This window comes from Cebus imitator, unplaced genomic scaffold (assembly GCF_001604975.1).
Source record: "Cebus imitator isolate Cc_AM_T3 unplaced genomic scaffold, Cebus_imitator-1.0 Scaffold688, whole genome shotgun sequence".
Lineage (NCBI taxonomy): Eukaryota > Metazoa > Chordata > Mammalia > Primates > Cebidae > Cebus > Cebus imitator.
In genome coordinates, this window is record NW_016108003.1 from 555110 (window position 1) to 571712 (window position 16603).

General features: G+C 35.1%; 1 protein-coding gene across 2 annotated transcripts in view; it reads right to left on the reverse strand.

The window, feature by feature from the left end:
* The window catches only part of LOC108296171 (focadhesin), a 233412-nt gene that overhangs the window by 110284 nt on the left and 106525 nt on the right, over window positions 1-16603 (reverse strand). For both annotated transcript variants that reach the window (XM_017518577.2, XM_037734927.1), the window contains exons 12-15: window positions 13587-13721; window positions 10452-10502; window positions 9452-9535; window positions 3486-3612 (exon numbers count right to left, since the gene is read on the reverse strand). In XM_017518577.2, coding sequence (XP_017374066.1) covers window positions 3486-3612; window positions 9452-9535; window positions 10452-10502; window positions 13587-13721 — 397 coding nt within the window. The remainder of the gene's footprint in view (window positions 1-3485; window positions 3613-9451; window positions 9536-10451; window positions 10503-13586; window positions 13722-16603) is intronic.

Genomic DNA, 16603 nt, shown 5'->3' on the forward strand with positions numbered 1-16603 from the left:
CACGCGCCACCATGCCCAGCTAATTTTTTGTAGTTTTAGTAGAGATGGGGTTTCACCATGTTGACCAGGATGGTCTTGATCTCTTGACCTCGTGATCCACCCGCCTCGGCCTCCCAAAGACTTCTTAAGAGTTCTCATTGGCTTTATGCATTTTTATTTTTATTTTTGCACATATGACTCCACAAAAGTGCATTATCACAACACTGACTGTGTTGTGATAACTTTGTACGTATGTAAAAACGTTGAAACTTCCTCAGTAAGTAGAGATGTCATTTTTGTATATCTGCATTTGTGAAACATAAAATACCTCAAAATCTCAATTATTTTGGTGTCTGCATATGCAGTGATGACCCGTTGAGGGATTTTGTTTTTTTGTTTTTTGAGACGGAGTCTCGCTCTGTCACTCAGGCTGAAATGCAGTGGTACAATCTCAGTTCACTGCAACCTACGCCCCAGGTTCAAGTGATTCTCCTGTCTCCGCCTCCTGAGTAGCTGGGATTACAGGCGTCTGCCACCACGCCTGGCTAATTTTTGTATTTTTAGTAGAGGCAGAGTTTCACCATGTTGGCCAGGATTTTGACTCAAGGTTTTGACTGATTTTGTCAAAAGACTTTTGTTGTCCATCACAGTATTTCCAATGACTGCCGTTAGAAGGCTGGTAGCCCACAATCACCAACCATAGTGATAAGCATTTATACATGCTGTTTTGGGGGCTATTAACTTATGAACACAGTTCATCTGCTCATAATTGTTATATTGCGGCTATTGTTGGTATACCTGTTTATGACTGCAAAAATAGGTACATTACTATTGCCTATTTTATTGTGTAAAGTGATCTATGAAGTGTTCTGTTGTGTTTTTATGTTTCTCAAGTAAATTCCCTTTTATAATGTAAATATACATCTTTTAAATAACTTTTTAAAATTTTTTTCTAGAATTATATTTTTAATATTTCAGAATTGTGATTTTGAGGATTTTTAGACTTTAGGAATTTTAATCTTTCAAGATTTCAACAATCACAATTACGGTGCTCGGGATTCAGTCTTTTAGGGTTATGCCCCAAACCCCTTAAGGACACCTGAGGGGAAAAGAAATAGCGAAGCCTGTATGTTTATATACTGGGGAAATAAACCTGTAAAATTCAAATTGGTCTATAGTTTAGTTAGTAATATTGTGCCATTGTGAATTTTCTGCATTTAATACCATACTATGGTTATGTCAGATGTTATCAGCTAGAGCACGAGGGCAAAAAAAGGTACACAGAACTCTCTAAACTGTTTTTGCAACTTCTTGCAAGTGTAAACATTTCAAAACTATTTTTTAATAACCAACATCAGTAATATCTCTATTTAAATAATGCAAATTCCTGGACTCACTTTGCAGCTGCTTTTGTGTTCATTTGAAAGGAATTCAAAGGAGAAAGTGCCAGGATTCACTTAAATTCAGCAACTCAGTCACTTTTATATCTGTAGCATTTGGAGGATAACATACATCATTCATCTTGTGCATTTTAGGGTATATATTCCTAAGGCTGGTGCCTTTTTCCTGGTTCTTTTTCTAGTTCTCTAATAATCAAAGGGATACTTTCTCTAGTTCTCTAATAATCAAAGAAAAAAGTGTCCATAGTGACAGTTTGCCAACACAGCATCTATATCACCCACCTTACTCAAAGGACTAAATTTTCTCAAACAAATACAGTTGTTGTTCTCAACTATTCCCCTTCTTTCTCAAGTGAAGGCACTGGGAACTACCAAGTATAAACAATGTAGAGGAGCCAGGTAATAGCCACCACAGCACTGGACATACTGTACTGAGAGGACAAACGACAGCACCCCTTGGCAACAACTATCCACCAACTTCTTCTTCTAACACCACTGACTGTGATGGGGAATACATGTAAGAGTGAAAAAAAAAAACATCATTTTAAAAGCCCTAGAGGACTTTTGACTCCAGGTTATTACAGGTTAAAGAAAGAACTCTGGGTAAGTGAGGGCTTTTCCCTTCCTTGGAGTCATGTTAACTTCAAGAAGGTCTTAGGCTCTGAAAAGCTAAGAGGTAGGAAGTGGGGAAGAACAGGAGAGAGGAAGAATGAATCAGCCTTTGAGGCTTCTTTCGAGATATCAGGAGAAGAGAAAGGTGAACTCTGTCTAACCTGGTCATTCAGTTTTCTCTAATAAAAGCAGGCAGGGAATTGTAACAGAAACTTTGTCCAGAAATAAATAGTATATATTTGGCTGAATTTCCCAGGAATTTCCATGTGGGATGAAACCAGGGGAAAAAAACTTACAACATTACCTGCTAGTATGATGATGATTGAGAGGATAAAATGACATTCCTTGTTTTCACTGAACTTCATTTCCAGAAATTAAATTTTTACATCTAGGTGAATGTTCAAAGTAGAATTGGAACAAAACTAAGCAAAATGTTGTCTAGTATAAAAAAGCTATGTAATCACAATAAATCACTAGGGGAATTTTTAAATAATTTTTAATGATTGGAAAGTAACATTCAAAATAAAATAATGTAAGTTTCCAATCACAGTCCACAATCAAATGTATTTTTCAAATGGTATCATCGGCCGTTTCTTGGGTAGGGTATATAGTAATAGGAACAGGTGAATATTTCCAAACACAATATACATATACAATAATTACAACATGTAAGCATTATCATTATTATTATTATTTTTTTTTTTTGAGACAGAGTCTTGCTCTGTCACCTAGGATAGAATGCAGTGGCAGGATTCTGCCTCACTGCAACCTCTACCTCCAGGTTCAAGTGATTCTTGTGCCTCAGCCACCCAAGTAGCTGGGACTACAGGCATGCACTACCACACCAGGTTAATTTTTGTATTTAACTCCTGACCTCAAGCAATCCACCCACCTCAGCCTCCCACAGTGCTGGGATTACAGGTGTGAGGCATTGCACCTAGCCTACTTTTCAAAAGCTAAAGCCCCTATAAGCTTCACATCAAAGCTGAAAGACCATACAATTTGACCCATCTTTTAAAAGCATTAATTTATAGCTCTCAAATAAATACCAGTAACATCTTTGGCATAACTCTATAGAAAAAATAAATGTATAATAATGAAACTACTCGGTAAATTCCTAAATAACCTAATGAATGATCTTTTCACTCGGCTTACATAATGAAGAAGTATTATTTAAACCAATGACCTAGAGTACCAGTGCAAATTCATCCTGTGGAATACATTTAGCTTTTCGAATGAATTTTAATTGTCACTGAACACAGTTATTTACACTTGTTTTCTTGTTCAATGCTACTAGAGCTAACATTTTTCATATGTTTTAAACACCGAACTACTTCATGCCATCTCTATAGAACAGATGGGTACATTTAACATTCTGGTTAAAAAATAAGTACTTAGGATTAAACTATAGTATGTATCTACCACAAAAGAATACAATCAGACCAATCAAATCACTAAAAAATGCTAGCTTCTCTACTACCAAACAGGAATCACCTGGTAAAACAGAAGGGTTAGTGAGTGACAACAGTTTGAGATAGCAAGAGCCAGGAACTGAAAGATCCACATCCTCCTCATCTTCATCATCATCTAACTCTTCAGGAATGGGAATTTCTGGTCTTATCTGAAACGAGAAGCGAAAAGATCATAGAGAGGATAATAATAAAACATTATATAAAATATTTTATCCCTTTTGTGACAAGATTTTAAAATTGTATTAGACTTCATCACTCTGTAACATAATAGGCCATTAAAATTAATTTTTTAAATCTATTCCTTTTGCAGATAAACTAAATGGTAAACTCTAGTTATCTGTTAGAGACAATCTTAAATCCATACAAAAAACTGTTAATACAGTAAATCACTGTAAGCCGGCATAAGCAATTATTATAGAAAACTATAAAATTCTATACCATCCAACAATAAAATGCAAACGCTGACATATTCAATACATTTAACTTCTAAAGCTCATAGTTAAATATTTGCCTTGTCTTAACATTTTTTAAAAATTTGTGATTCTAGTCATACTTCTACGACAGAGCTTAAAATCTTCCAGTGGAATATACAGTAAAGCTCAGGGAACAACAGAATGCTTTAGTTGACTTTTTTTTTTTTTTTTTTTTTCCCCCAAGACTTGGCAGTTTGTTGCTATGGAATACAAAAACACTAAAATCTGTAACTGGTAGCTGTACATTATTGTGTCTAATTTGCATTTTGAAGATTTTGTGGTTGCTCTTTGATTAGTTAGCTTTGCTTGAACCAAAAATTAAAAACGTAAAAAGATTTCCACTATTGTTTCCATAAGATATAACTGTTAGGCCATTAATTAAATTTTTAATACCTTCAATGACACTCTATCATAATGCCCACATGGAGATAATTAAGCATTAGGGGAGGAAATCAAAATATACAAAAGTGGTTTCTATAACCATAAAGTGCCAGAATCCAGTCATTACCATTAGCCTGTCTCCCAGAGTTATTTTTAGAAATAATTAACAATTCCTGCAGACTGCCTTCTTCATAGGTCCCCAAAGCACTGTTCCATTTAGGAACTGCACTGAGTCAGGATTCTTGCAGGGGAATAAAAGAAACAGAAAGAAAATGCTTCTCTTAAGCATAATAATCTCAACTCCAATGAAGGCTTTCAACCATAACTAGTGTTCTCTTCGCTAGTGAAGGAGAAGTGAAAGCAACCTGACTACCCGAGCACTGTCCAAGGCAAGATTTAATTCAGATTCAGCATTAAGTACCTAATTCTCAGAGGGCTTGAATCAGTCATACTTACAGAGATAGCTATCAAGTATACTCCAGATAGCATATGAAAGCATCTGTTGAAATCACTGCATATCAGAGAAACCCTGGCATGATTGCAAACCTTTTGATTCTGACCAGCAGGGTTTTTCAAGTGACTGGTCTGTATGCATACTCAGGGTCTTCCAGGTTTACTCTCATTAAGAGTTGTCTTAAAGATTCTAACCAACCCTGGTGGTCTAAAAATTCCTGAGAAAGAAGTTGGTTCTGAGCCCTTCTGCCTTGCTTCCTGACTTTTTACACATCATAGTAATTTGGGAAAACAGAGTTACTACATGGCCTAGCAGTTTCACTCCTAGGTATATAATCAAGAGTAATGAAAATACATGATCACATAAAAGCTTGCACACAAATGTTCACAGATGTATTATTTATAATTGCCCTAAAACGGATACAGCCCAAATGTTCATCAATTGATGGAATATATAAACAAAAAATATAGTATAAATCCATACCATGAATTATCCAATAAAAAGAAATAAAGTTCAAATACATGCTACACATTAAAGAATCTTGAAAACACTATGCTAAGTGAAGAAAGCCAGTCACAAAAGACCACATTCTGTCTGTTTCCATTTACAGGAACAGTCCAGAATAGGCAAACTCACAGAGGCTGAAAGCAGATTAGTGGTTGCTTAGGTCTGGGAGAGGGAATGGAGTAATAAAGGCTGACTGCTAATAGTTTCTTTTAGGAGAGAAAATGTTCTAAAACTAGATTGTGGTTGCTCTGTGATTAGTTGCACAATTGTTTAAATATACCAAAACCACTAAACTGCATACTTTAAATGGGTGAGTTATACAGTATGTGAGTCATATGTCAATAAAGCTGTATAGAAAGGAAAAGGGAGGTAAGGAAGTAGCTAGGAAGGGAGGAAGGTATGTAGGCATGCAGAGGAAGAGGAGGGGAAGTAGGGAGAAGGGGAGTAGAAGGAAAAGAGGAAGAGGGGTGGGGGAGGGGGCGAGTCACTGCCACCACCAGAGGAACCTTAAAGTGCTGTGCAAACCATGCCAAGACCGAATGCTTCCAAAATTATTTAGTATTAAAGGGATATGATCATTTCTGTACCACTGTTTTCCTATCCTCCTATCCTGTCCTTCTGTGCAGTCAACCTAATTACTTAATATGACCAAAATTCAAAATTCAAAGTACCATTTCTACCTCATATGTATCACTTTGCACCAACACAAAGTTGAAAAATCACAAGTCCAACGATTGTAGTTGTGGAGCTAGCTGGAAAACATACAGTACTGTACAGTGTACTGGAAAGCATATCCCACAAAATGTCTCACTGCGGGTTCTGAGCTGGATAACCTTTCAACCAACTTTCTGTGTCTGTAACCTATGGAAATCCAAGGGTTTGTGCATAAACAGAGAATTTTATTTGGAACACGTCAAGTATCTGCATAAATTATTCAGTTAAAAAGAGAAACAGCTTCTGATGAATGCAGTGACATTCACTTTAAATCAAAGCCAAATGGGTTACACCATATTTATACCAACCCTGAATGCATAATCAGTTCTTTTATATTATTACTAAAATTAACCCTAGAAATCAAGAAAACAAGTTTAATTTTTAAATAGGTGAATGTTTTTTAATGAAACCAAGTCAGAGAGGAAAGTCAGTATCTTCTACCTAAATGTTTATCCATTACTGATTCTTTTGACAAGGAAACTTCCTATAGTTTTTTTTTTGTTTGTTTGTTTTGTTTTGTTTTGTTTTTTTTGGTTAGGGGGAGGTGTGCTAAAGACGACAGGGAAAGACTGTAACTAGCTTTTATAAAAACAGAAAAAAATAAAAGCTAAAAGGGAAAAATCATTCTTATCTAGTTTTCAACATTAGAATCAACATGTCCTCAAAGAAGTTCCCTGAAATTTTAAACCAATTTTAGATCTACATGCTTCAAGTGATTAACAATGATCCTGTTACAAACCACAAAATATAGGCAGTCAGTCAACATCGTCAGCTCATAAGGTAGAACCTAATGCTTAGCATATACCAAATAAATTATTATTAAACCAATGCAAGTACCTCTAATCCCACAGAAATTCTCAGTAACAAATGACAAGAAAGATGAATTCATCAACATGGTATTCAAATTCTTAACTCACTGAACCTCATTCAGCTTTACCATTTATCCAGTGCCATTTTCCACCTTACCTTAGATATGCTGTTTCATTCATCCCTAAACCTTTGTTCTGGTCTCTGCCACTCCTCTTATTCCTTTTGTTCTACCAGTTTGTTAACTTTCAAGAACTTATACAACATAAATTGATGTTCAGCAATCAACAAGAAATATTTAGGTAAATTTAAAGAAAATCAGTACTTTAAAAAGTAGCCAAATTATAATTCACAAAGTAGCCACATCTGTAAGGATGCCTTGTATCTTTTTTGTTTTTTCAGTTCTACCTGAAATTCACGAAGGGCTCAAATGTTTATTTCACAAATTTCATAGGTAAGAAGAGAGAATATGGACATACTTTCACTGGGAAAATGGACAGGTGTCTTGTGTTGCCCTTAGTGCGGAGTAATGTCTGTCAACAAAGAAGAATCTTAGTTTTTCATTAAAGAAGTCCCACTTGACAGGAACTTCCAAAACATTTGAAAATACATTTTTATAGAAAAATGAGCTGCAGTTTCACACCACTGTTTTATAGTGTCACATCTACAAAAACTCAGTTGAAGCACCGACAAAGCTGGATCCTTAGCCTTTGGGGACATGTTTGGGATATGAACACCTTGAACACTTTCTGAACTTTTAGTCTTTAGGTGTTCGAACAGCCAAACTGAAATGTAGCAATCAATGAAAAGAAGAAGAATGCATGGTGTGGTCTTAGAAGCAAGGATTCTCCACAAAGAGACAGGTCCTCTGTATCAGAAGCTGGGGTCAGAGTGAGGAAGACTCTTTCAAACCAGGATACCCCCTCATCTCAACCTCAGTTCAGAATATCCACTGCAGTGAGCTATTGTTACTTTTTGGAGTGGGTCATATCCCAGAAGGGGATTAGAGCAGGGGAAAAAATGGCTGAAAAGCATAGCTACAAAAGGATAAACCTTATAGCTTTCCTTTATAGCTCTTTCGACTCTGATGCCAAAAACCCAAACATATATAGAAACCCCAACTCTAAGTACATTTACCATTTATGTTGGAAGATATAAAAAGCTATTTATGGCTATTCAGGGATCAAAGAGTTTAGAAGAGTTAAATTAAGAAAGTAGGTAACATTTGACAGAGTATAGCACTTATAAACTCTTGCAAACATAACTGGAAATTGCATATAACTCTGAAATAAGAAAAATATATAAACAAGTCAATATTTTAAAAGGTGGAGACTAAATGTCAATAGTATGCTGGAGTTATTTAATAAAAGCTACTACTCCAACTGGAATATTTTAGGAACAACGGGTAAAAATAGGGGTAATTTTTATGCTGTGATTTAAATGAATAATTACCTATTAAAAACAAGAATAAAAGGTTCCTCTCCAGATGCTATAGGTCATCTATCGGCAGGTGTTTGCACATCAAATTTACATGTAGCTTTTTTCCTTCTTTTCTTTTTTAAAGAAACAATAGCTATTGATAGTCACCATAGTGAGTCTGAAGTCCCACCTTTTTTAATTGTATGAGTCATAAAACATCCTTACTTAAGTCTTCCCATTTGTGATCACTGCATGACAAGCAGTCAGTCCATCTTTAGAACTCCTCAATGACACAGGAAATCCTGCCTGACTTAGGATTTGGTTTTACAAGAGCCTATTTTCAATCTTTTTTATATGGTGGCTCTAATTCAATTCAGTAAACAGAAGTTTGCCTGATTCCTACTGGCATCTAATCTCAGTATAAATGCAATCCAGAAGAAAAAGCCAAACCCATTTTAATGCCCGAGGATTCCAAGAAATTCACACCAAACCTTCTTGCCACTTGACCTCGAAGACAGAGTCTGGGTAATGTGACATGTAACTTCATCTAACGCAATGTCTGTTTGACACTTCAGTGGCATTCAATAAACATCTGTATGAATTTCAGAGTGGCACCACATGAGAAATCAGATGTTTAACCCATTAATGTGATCTACTAATTTAAACTTGATTATATTAGGCAGATACTAGAAAAGGTTGTATGTTTTTAGTTTAGTCTAAAAACTAAGACAATATTACACTATGTGTTAACCCTTAAAAGATAGTGATACTTTCTTCATCCAGTTCTCCAGGGCTAACCTATGTAACACTTCACATATACTAAAAAATAGCAGACTTTTTCATATGGCATCCCATTCTTTATCACAAACAGAGATCACTGGCTGCACAGGTAGTATAATATCTTAGTCTATGAAGGCCATGCTTGTATTAAAGTCCAGGATGGCTTACTAATTAGGCAAAATGATTCCTACGAATGACTCAGATCTGGAGCAAGGTGTGTATACCCAGTCACCTTAGGAAGATTTCATTTGCATCATAGGTGTCTTCCATCTGCTTCAAACCTCTACAGTTGTTTACATATAAACAAATAATTGGGTACTAATTTTTATCTTGCATGAGTAACAAATCTAGGGTTACATATATTCATCAGGTAAGGATCTCCTAAGATAAGCGAGACAAGGATGTAAACTCTGGCAAATTAAGAAATACCAGTGAGAAAGCAGATATGCCTACCTTTTCAGGCAGATGAAGAATGGTATGTTCTCCCGCACTAAAGTGGGACAGGGATCTATATGCGGCATTGGCTACAATTGGGTCCTAGGTAGTGTAAAAGAAAACCATGCAAACAAAAAACACAACATACATTAAACATCAAATCTGGAAAGGAAAAGAAACTTTCCCTTACAATCCCAAGGTTCTACAGTCAGTGCTTTGAAAATGGTATTAAACCTTTGCCTAGGCCAAAAGGACATTTACTTGCAATTTCAGAGGAGAGATTCAGAAATTTAATCCTCATTTCGAAAGAAAATATTGCAGAGGAAAAAGTGAAAGGGTCAGAGAAGGGAAATAAGAACTGGAAAAAAATTATCGGCACTAAACATTTTTCTGGAGAATATGCCCAAATAAAAATGGGCAAGGAGATCAAAAATACTAAATTTTATCCTACTTTGAACATTAAATATAAAGTAATTCATAACTGCTCAGGTCTCCATGAAGTAGAATGATTTAGCAGAAAGAGAATAAGGAGTTATTGTCTGATAGGACTGGGTTTGGATTTTGATTCTCCACCTACTAATAGGGCAAGTTAGGCTTTTGGAATCTAAGCTCATTCATCCACGAGTTAGGTATAATATCACCAGCAGTCTCTATATATAATTCTTGATTGGAAACATCTAAAAAATGGGATGGACTTTTTGTTTGTTTGGTATGCTTGTTGGTGGGGAAAAGGCAAAGCAGAAAAGGGGAAAAACCATATAAAAATATAAGATAATGTCAACAGTTCCCCTTCCTATCTGTCAGATTCACTAAGTACACTTTATCATAAAAATCTATTAATGGGCATAAATTGAGAATAATTTTTAAAACCAAAACTTATGAATAGTCATACTTTTTTAAGAAATAGAGAATTCATTATTTCAAGGCAGTTGTACTTTTTATCCTAAGAGTCTTATTTTACAAATTTCAAAATTTCCCTAGCTTTGCTCTGATTCACTGACAAGCCTTGTGATAATACCTTGTTTTGAGTATGAGTCCATAGGAAGCTGAGGACTTGAACTTTAAAATTCTGAAAAGTTAAACAAAAGAATACATTGTTAAGACCAAGCTAAAACTGAGAATAAACAATCCAAAGTACCCAACAATGAAAATTAAGTCACTTTTAAAGTAATGCCATCAGAAATTCACTTCATGTGTATTCACCCATCATTTACAAAATGTAAATATTCAGAAATCTTCTAAGTACATGCATATTTTAAACATAATAAGATTTTAAGATTATGAAATTTAGAAACCTAACCATTTCTTACTTTGTCCCTTCAAGTACTAACAGAACTATTACCCTTTCATGCCACTGTTCTAGCCTACCCAAGAGTTTTCCTTTCTCTACATGGCCATATAGCACACGGTACTTTTCAGCACCTAGCATGATTAACTCTCTACGAGGTTGTCCACTACTTAGGGCAGTGACTGATTTTTCATTTCAAAGACCTAAACCACAGAGCTCACATAGTTCCTCAAAGATGACAAATATGTAATAAATAAATGATGAAGCATAAAAGCCATTTACCTTCTAACAAACAGCCAGTGGTCTTCTTCCTCGCCACCACAGCTAACTGTTTGCCCTTCTAAATCATATTAGGTTCCTCTATACCTTCTTGACTTTGCATATACTAATTCTCAAACCTCAACGGGGAGCAATAGTGTATTAATTCTTCCAGTTCCAAGTCCAATAGCACACATAGTTTCCTTGGATTCTTGCTAAGAATGTTTGTCATTTTTCCACCATACTCTCATTGCCCTGTGCTCATCAAATATTATTATAATTACCGTCACTCATATCTATCTCCTTTACCTACCTTTGAGCTTCTAGAAGGCCATGGACTGGCAACATGGTATAATGGGAAAATAAAGGAGATGAAGCTAGAAAGTCCTAGGTTCAGACACCAGCTTTCACTTAGCTTTTTAACTACAGTCTTAGTCCAATTACCTGCCTAGAACACAGCAGATACTCCATAAATATTTGTCTAATAAATACATAGGTCTCTCAAAACTTTAGTTTCTTTATACCATAAAAAATAATACCTTCGTATCAGATATTAGAACTAATTCAATTAATAAGTGAAGCAAGCACTGTGCAAAGCAATTGACAAAACATGCTATAATTAAATCATGAACTCTATTTTCAATAAGCTTATAGTTCAATGGAAAAAATGGTATACATATACATATACCTGTAGTATGAAATGGAATAAATGTTCCTAGAACCGTATAGAAAGAACTTTTTTTTTGTGAACAACAGATTCCAGCTGACAGACAAATTCTCAAAGGATGTGATGAGTTAAAATAATCCTTTTCTTCCTAAAATATAGTTTTTCATTAAAGATGAAAAAGAAAGTAATTTTAGATAGAGGGAGTAACATAAAGGAAAAGAAACAGAAAAGTTTGGAGGAAGATAAGGACACTAAAAGTGGTTAGGATTTTTTGGAGTGCAGGATACAAAACACTAATGAGGGCAGATTCCAGAATGTTTTATAAACTTGGTGTAAAGAGGTTGGGATACATTTTAGGGGAACTTAAGGTAATGAAGTGACTAGGGATAGAAATGACCTAAGAAGCGCTTTGGGAAAAATTAAATTCAGCTTGGCTCACATCCAAACAAATTTTAAGAAGTTAAAAAACAAATTATGTAAACACACAAAGATAAAAGAGGGAAGAGGAAGGAGGGTCTCTCCCTCTACATTTCTTTACTTCTGCTTTTAAGGGGACTATGTTCACTGAAGTGACCCCCACCCCCAACTGGGCAGGAGGAGATGGAAAGAATGGCCCCAAGGCAGTTTGCCTGAACAATGGAGGAACCCTAATATTATATAAGCATGAAGACAACCAAAATAAGATACCAGAGGAAAAGAATGTAAAATCTGGAGGAAAAAAAAATTCTAGTCCAAAAGACAACTCACAACCATGGATATGCAATATAAGAAACCAACACACTGATCAATTCATAAATTAACTTGTAATAGAATCTGATTAACTCAAGGTACAAGCAATACAAAGGTATATGATTTTAGCCCCTGAAGACATAAAGTAAATATACACAATATGGCCTTACATTGGTTTTTAGTCTTAGCTTATTATCAGTAGCCCTGTAGACTCCCTGGCAATATAGGAGCAAGTGCCTGTGAACTGCAGCCATAAGAAAGAATGTTGATGAACTAAATACTCGGAGTCACAAACTGATTTTTTTTAAGATCCTAAGAAAAGGGTACATGTATGAATAAACCAAAATATCCTGTATTGATTCAAATAATCATTCAACTACTTACTACATATAGATTATATACCCGGTACTGATATAGCTATTGTATAGCCTAGTAAGGATAAATTTGATTTTATTCATTGTGCAATATTTAGAATGAGTTGAAGTATCTTATAAGCCTGTCTTAACTAGATGATCTAAAACATATGAGGGACTATTATTGGAATCTGACTGCTGGAGTGGCAGTTTATCAAAGTCTGTAAAGTACTAAATCAAACTAAAAGTTCACTAAGACTGCAAATGAAAAATCAGCTGCTGCTCTTTGAAGGAACAGAAAAAAAGGTGAGCATGAAAAAAAATGGCTTATGTGGAGGCATAAATGCAAGTCACTAACCTCTGATGCATTTCACTCAAAAAAGACATAATAAAGAAAACACTAAGCACTAATAGATGAATCTTATAACAAATCCTTGTAATGAGTTCAAGTATTTCAACTCATTACAATGACAAATGCTGAGTAATTCACAAAGTTTGGAGAGTCTGTCCTGCCTTTATTAATGTATTTGTCACTTACTCTTTAGAACTTAAAACATTAACAAAATTATTTTAAATGGTTGGCTTTATGAATTCTATTATTTTGCAAACACTATTTTTACAATATTGACTTTAAAATCTTGACAATACTCCTATAATTAAAAGTTGGTATCCTTTATGTAAATAAATCTTAGACATAGAGTGATAAGCAAGCTATCCTTCTACTCCTAAGAGTCCATACAGGTATCAACATGGTCTCCGAACAACAACAAAAGATTAGGAATATTTACTCCAAAAGTTATTATAACACTCATCCTTCCAATGAAGAAGCAGGAAACGTGTTGAGCTCCAAATGCATACCTCATATTCAGTTGTATTGACTGTTAAAGAAGGAACCAGAGAAAACAGTTCACTCAGCGTCTTCAGAATCAGAGGTCTTGTGTCACAACTCAGCTTTGGAGAGAGAGCATTCCAAGTGGAGCGAATGCAAACAACCTGTGAAGCAAATAAAAAAGGGTAACACTTAACAAGACTCCAATCCATATAAAGCCATTAATTAAGAGTACCATATTGTATTACAAGGAAACTTAAGAAAAAAATAAAACTAAGTCTAGAAGACAGGATTTGATAAGGTACCACCCCTCAAATGAAATTACTTAAACCAATGTAAACTGTTTTAAATTGTACCTGCCTGCTTTTTCACTATTTTGTTTTTAGTTAACCAAGTAAATAACTCTAAAGCACGGGACTCACTCTTACTGACACACACAAAATTAACTCCAGATTATCTAGCTATGTACATTGTTGAAGAACCAGCCACTGAAGCAAAGATGGTAAGATAATGCTAACACATTTCTAAAGCCAGGTATCCAGATTTTTCAGTTTTTCAGTCCTGTTGAAACATCACCACTCAGAAAACTGGGGTAATATATATAAATCGAACATTCTCAAATCACCTTACAGGCTTTTAAGAGGTAGGAGAATAACTGCATTATTTAAAATAACAATTTAAGACATTTTAAAAGTCAATTCCGGTTAAGAGGTCATTAAATGATAAAATAAACCTAAAGCCCAGCAAAAATGTTGTATCATTTCTAACTTGACCCAATTTTCTTAAACCAAGTGTTCTTCATTCATTTCAATATCTGCTTTTATGGATAGTCAAATGTCTTAAGTTCAATTCTGACTAAAACTGATGATTTTTTCACTGGTAAATGTTTTATGAAAATTTTAAGACTGAGATACGAAGAGCGCAAACACAGATCAATTAGATAGACTTTAACAAGAATTAGTCTTTGTAAAATATTCCAATCTCTTCTTTTAAGCTGTAATTAACACAGTTTTTCTCTATCTACAAATGTAAATTAATTAGAAAAGCTACATAAGGCATTAAATTAAAAAATGTCGAAGATAAATGAGGGATATATACTTTAGGATACAGACTAACGAGAGACTCAAAAGAACGACAGTAGACAGAGTATTTCTGAGAAAACTTGAATTCAGTGCATTTGCTCTTACTTTATACTCCCTGTGAAACAGTAAATAATAAATGCCCTTTGATTTGGGATCCCCTAAATGATTTTATTAAACTAACCTTTACCAAGAGCAGTACTGTAGACCAGGCATGACAGTAGGCACATTTACACAAAGAAGTAACTCCGATACTATACATCATCAGCATTCGAAATAAAACACAAACCAATTCTCTAAAAGCTATCAATTCAGTATCAACTGGATACACAGAGTGGTACACAGTACTCAGAAAAACAAAATATAAACATGATCTAACCCTTCAAAGAACTTGACACCTTATGTAAAGGAAGAAAAAGATACTTCATTCTAAATTACTGGAAACAAAAATGTACGTGATATGCTTTTAAACTATTTTCAATAGAAAATAGTTTTAAGAGGAATCTATGGAGGAAAGATAAGTCAGTGGGTAGAAGTCATCAGGGAGGGTATCAAGAGATGATGGACTTCAGAGAAGACTTGAAGAAAGAATGAACAGAAATCATACAGCCATGCCACAAGAAAATGGAAAGAACAAGTCAAACACAAAACAACATGTAGGTAAAAAAGCATAAGTACTGGTGGGAAAAGGCTGTTAGATCACAGAATATTTCAAATACCAAAGCAGTTGGAACGAAATCTAAAAGAAAAGGCAGCCTTAGAGATTTCAAATTCAGAAACGCAAAACAATTTAAAAGCTATTCTTAAAATATTCATTCAGGCCAGGCGTGGTAGCTCACCCCTGTAATCCCAGCACTTTGAGAGGCTGAGGCTGGTGGATCACTTGAGATCAGGAGTTTGAGACCAGCCTGGCCAACATGGTAAAACTCCGTCTCTACTAAAAATAGAAAAATTAGCAGGGCATGGTGGTGGGCGCCTGTAATCCCAGCTACTCAGGAGGCTGAGGCAGGAGAATAACAAACCCAGGAGGTGGAAATTGCAGTGGTTATGCCACTGCACTCCAGCCTGGGCTAGAGAGCCAGACTCTGTCTCAAAAACAACAACAACAACAACAACAAACAAACAAACAAAAACAGTGTAGAATAGGGAAAAAGGCTAAGAGACTATGGAAATAATAAGGGGGCTTTGCACTATTCTCAAACAATTAAAGCCTCCTAGGACAGAAGAATAGGCCATGACTGTGAGGCTTCTCCAGCCACTTGGAACTCTAAGCTCTATCAAACCTCTTTCTTTTGTAAATTGCCCAGTCTTGGGTATATCTTTATCAGCAGAGTGAAGATGGCTAATAAAGAAACTTGACAACTAAATGCAATATGGGATCCAGGATAGGATCCTGTAACAGAAAAAGGGCATTTTAAACAATAATATCTGTAATTCAGTTAACAGCACTGCACCAATATTAATTTCTTAGTTTTAATAACTGTATTATACTTACATAAGCAAGATGTTAATATTAGGGGAAGAAAGGTGAAAAAACTGAAAGAATTATCTATGTTCTCTCTTAACAACAGCTCTTTCAATGGTTTTTGGTACACTTACAAAGCAATACAATCATCACATTCAAGTTTGGAACATTTTTATCGCCTCCTCCCAAAACCCATAATCATTCATCACTCTTGACTGCCCCTCTAACCTCCTCAAATGTAGGCAACCACAAATCTACTTTCTGTCTCTATAAATTTGCCTATTCTGGTCCTTTCCTAAAAATAGAATAACATAATATGTGCCTTCTGTGACTGGCTTCTTTCAGTTAGTAAACTGTTTCCAAGGTTCATCCATGTTGCAGTATGTATTAGTGCTCACTTCTTTTTATTGCCAAGTAATACTCCATTCTATGTATATAACCTTTAAACTTTTCCGTAAGTGTAAAGTTTAATTGCAAAATAAATGTTTTTTTTTAAGAATAG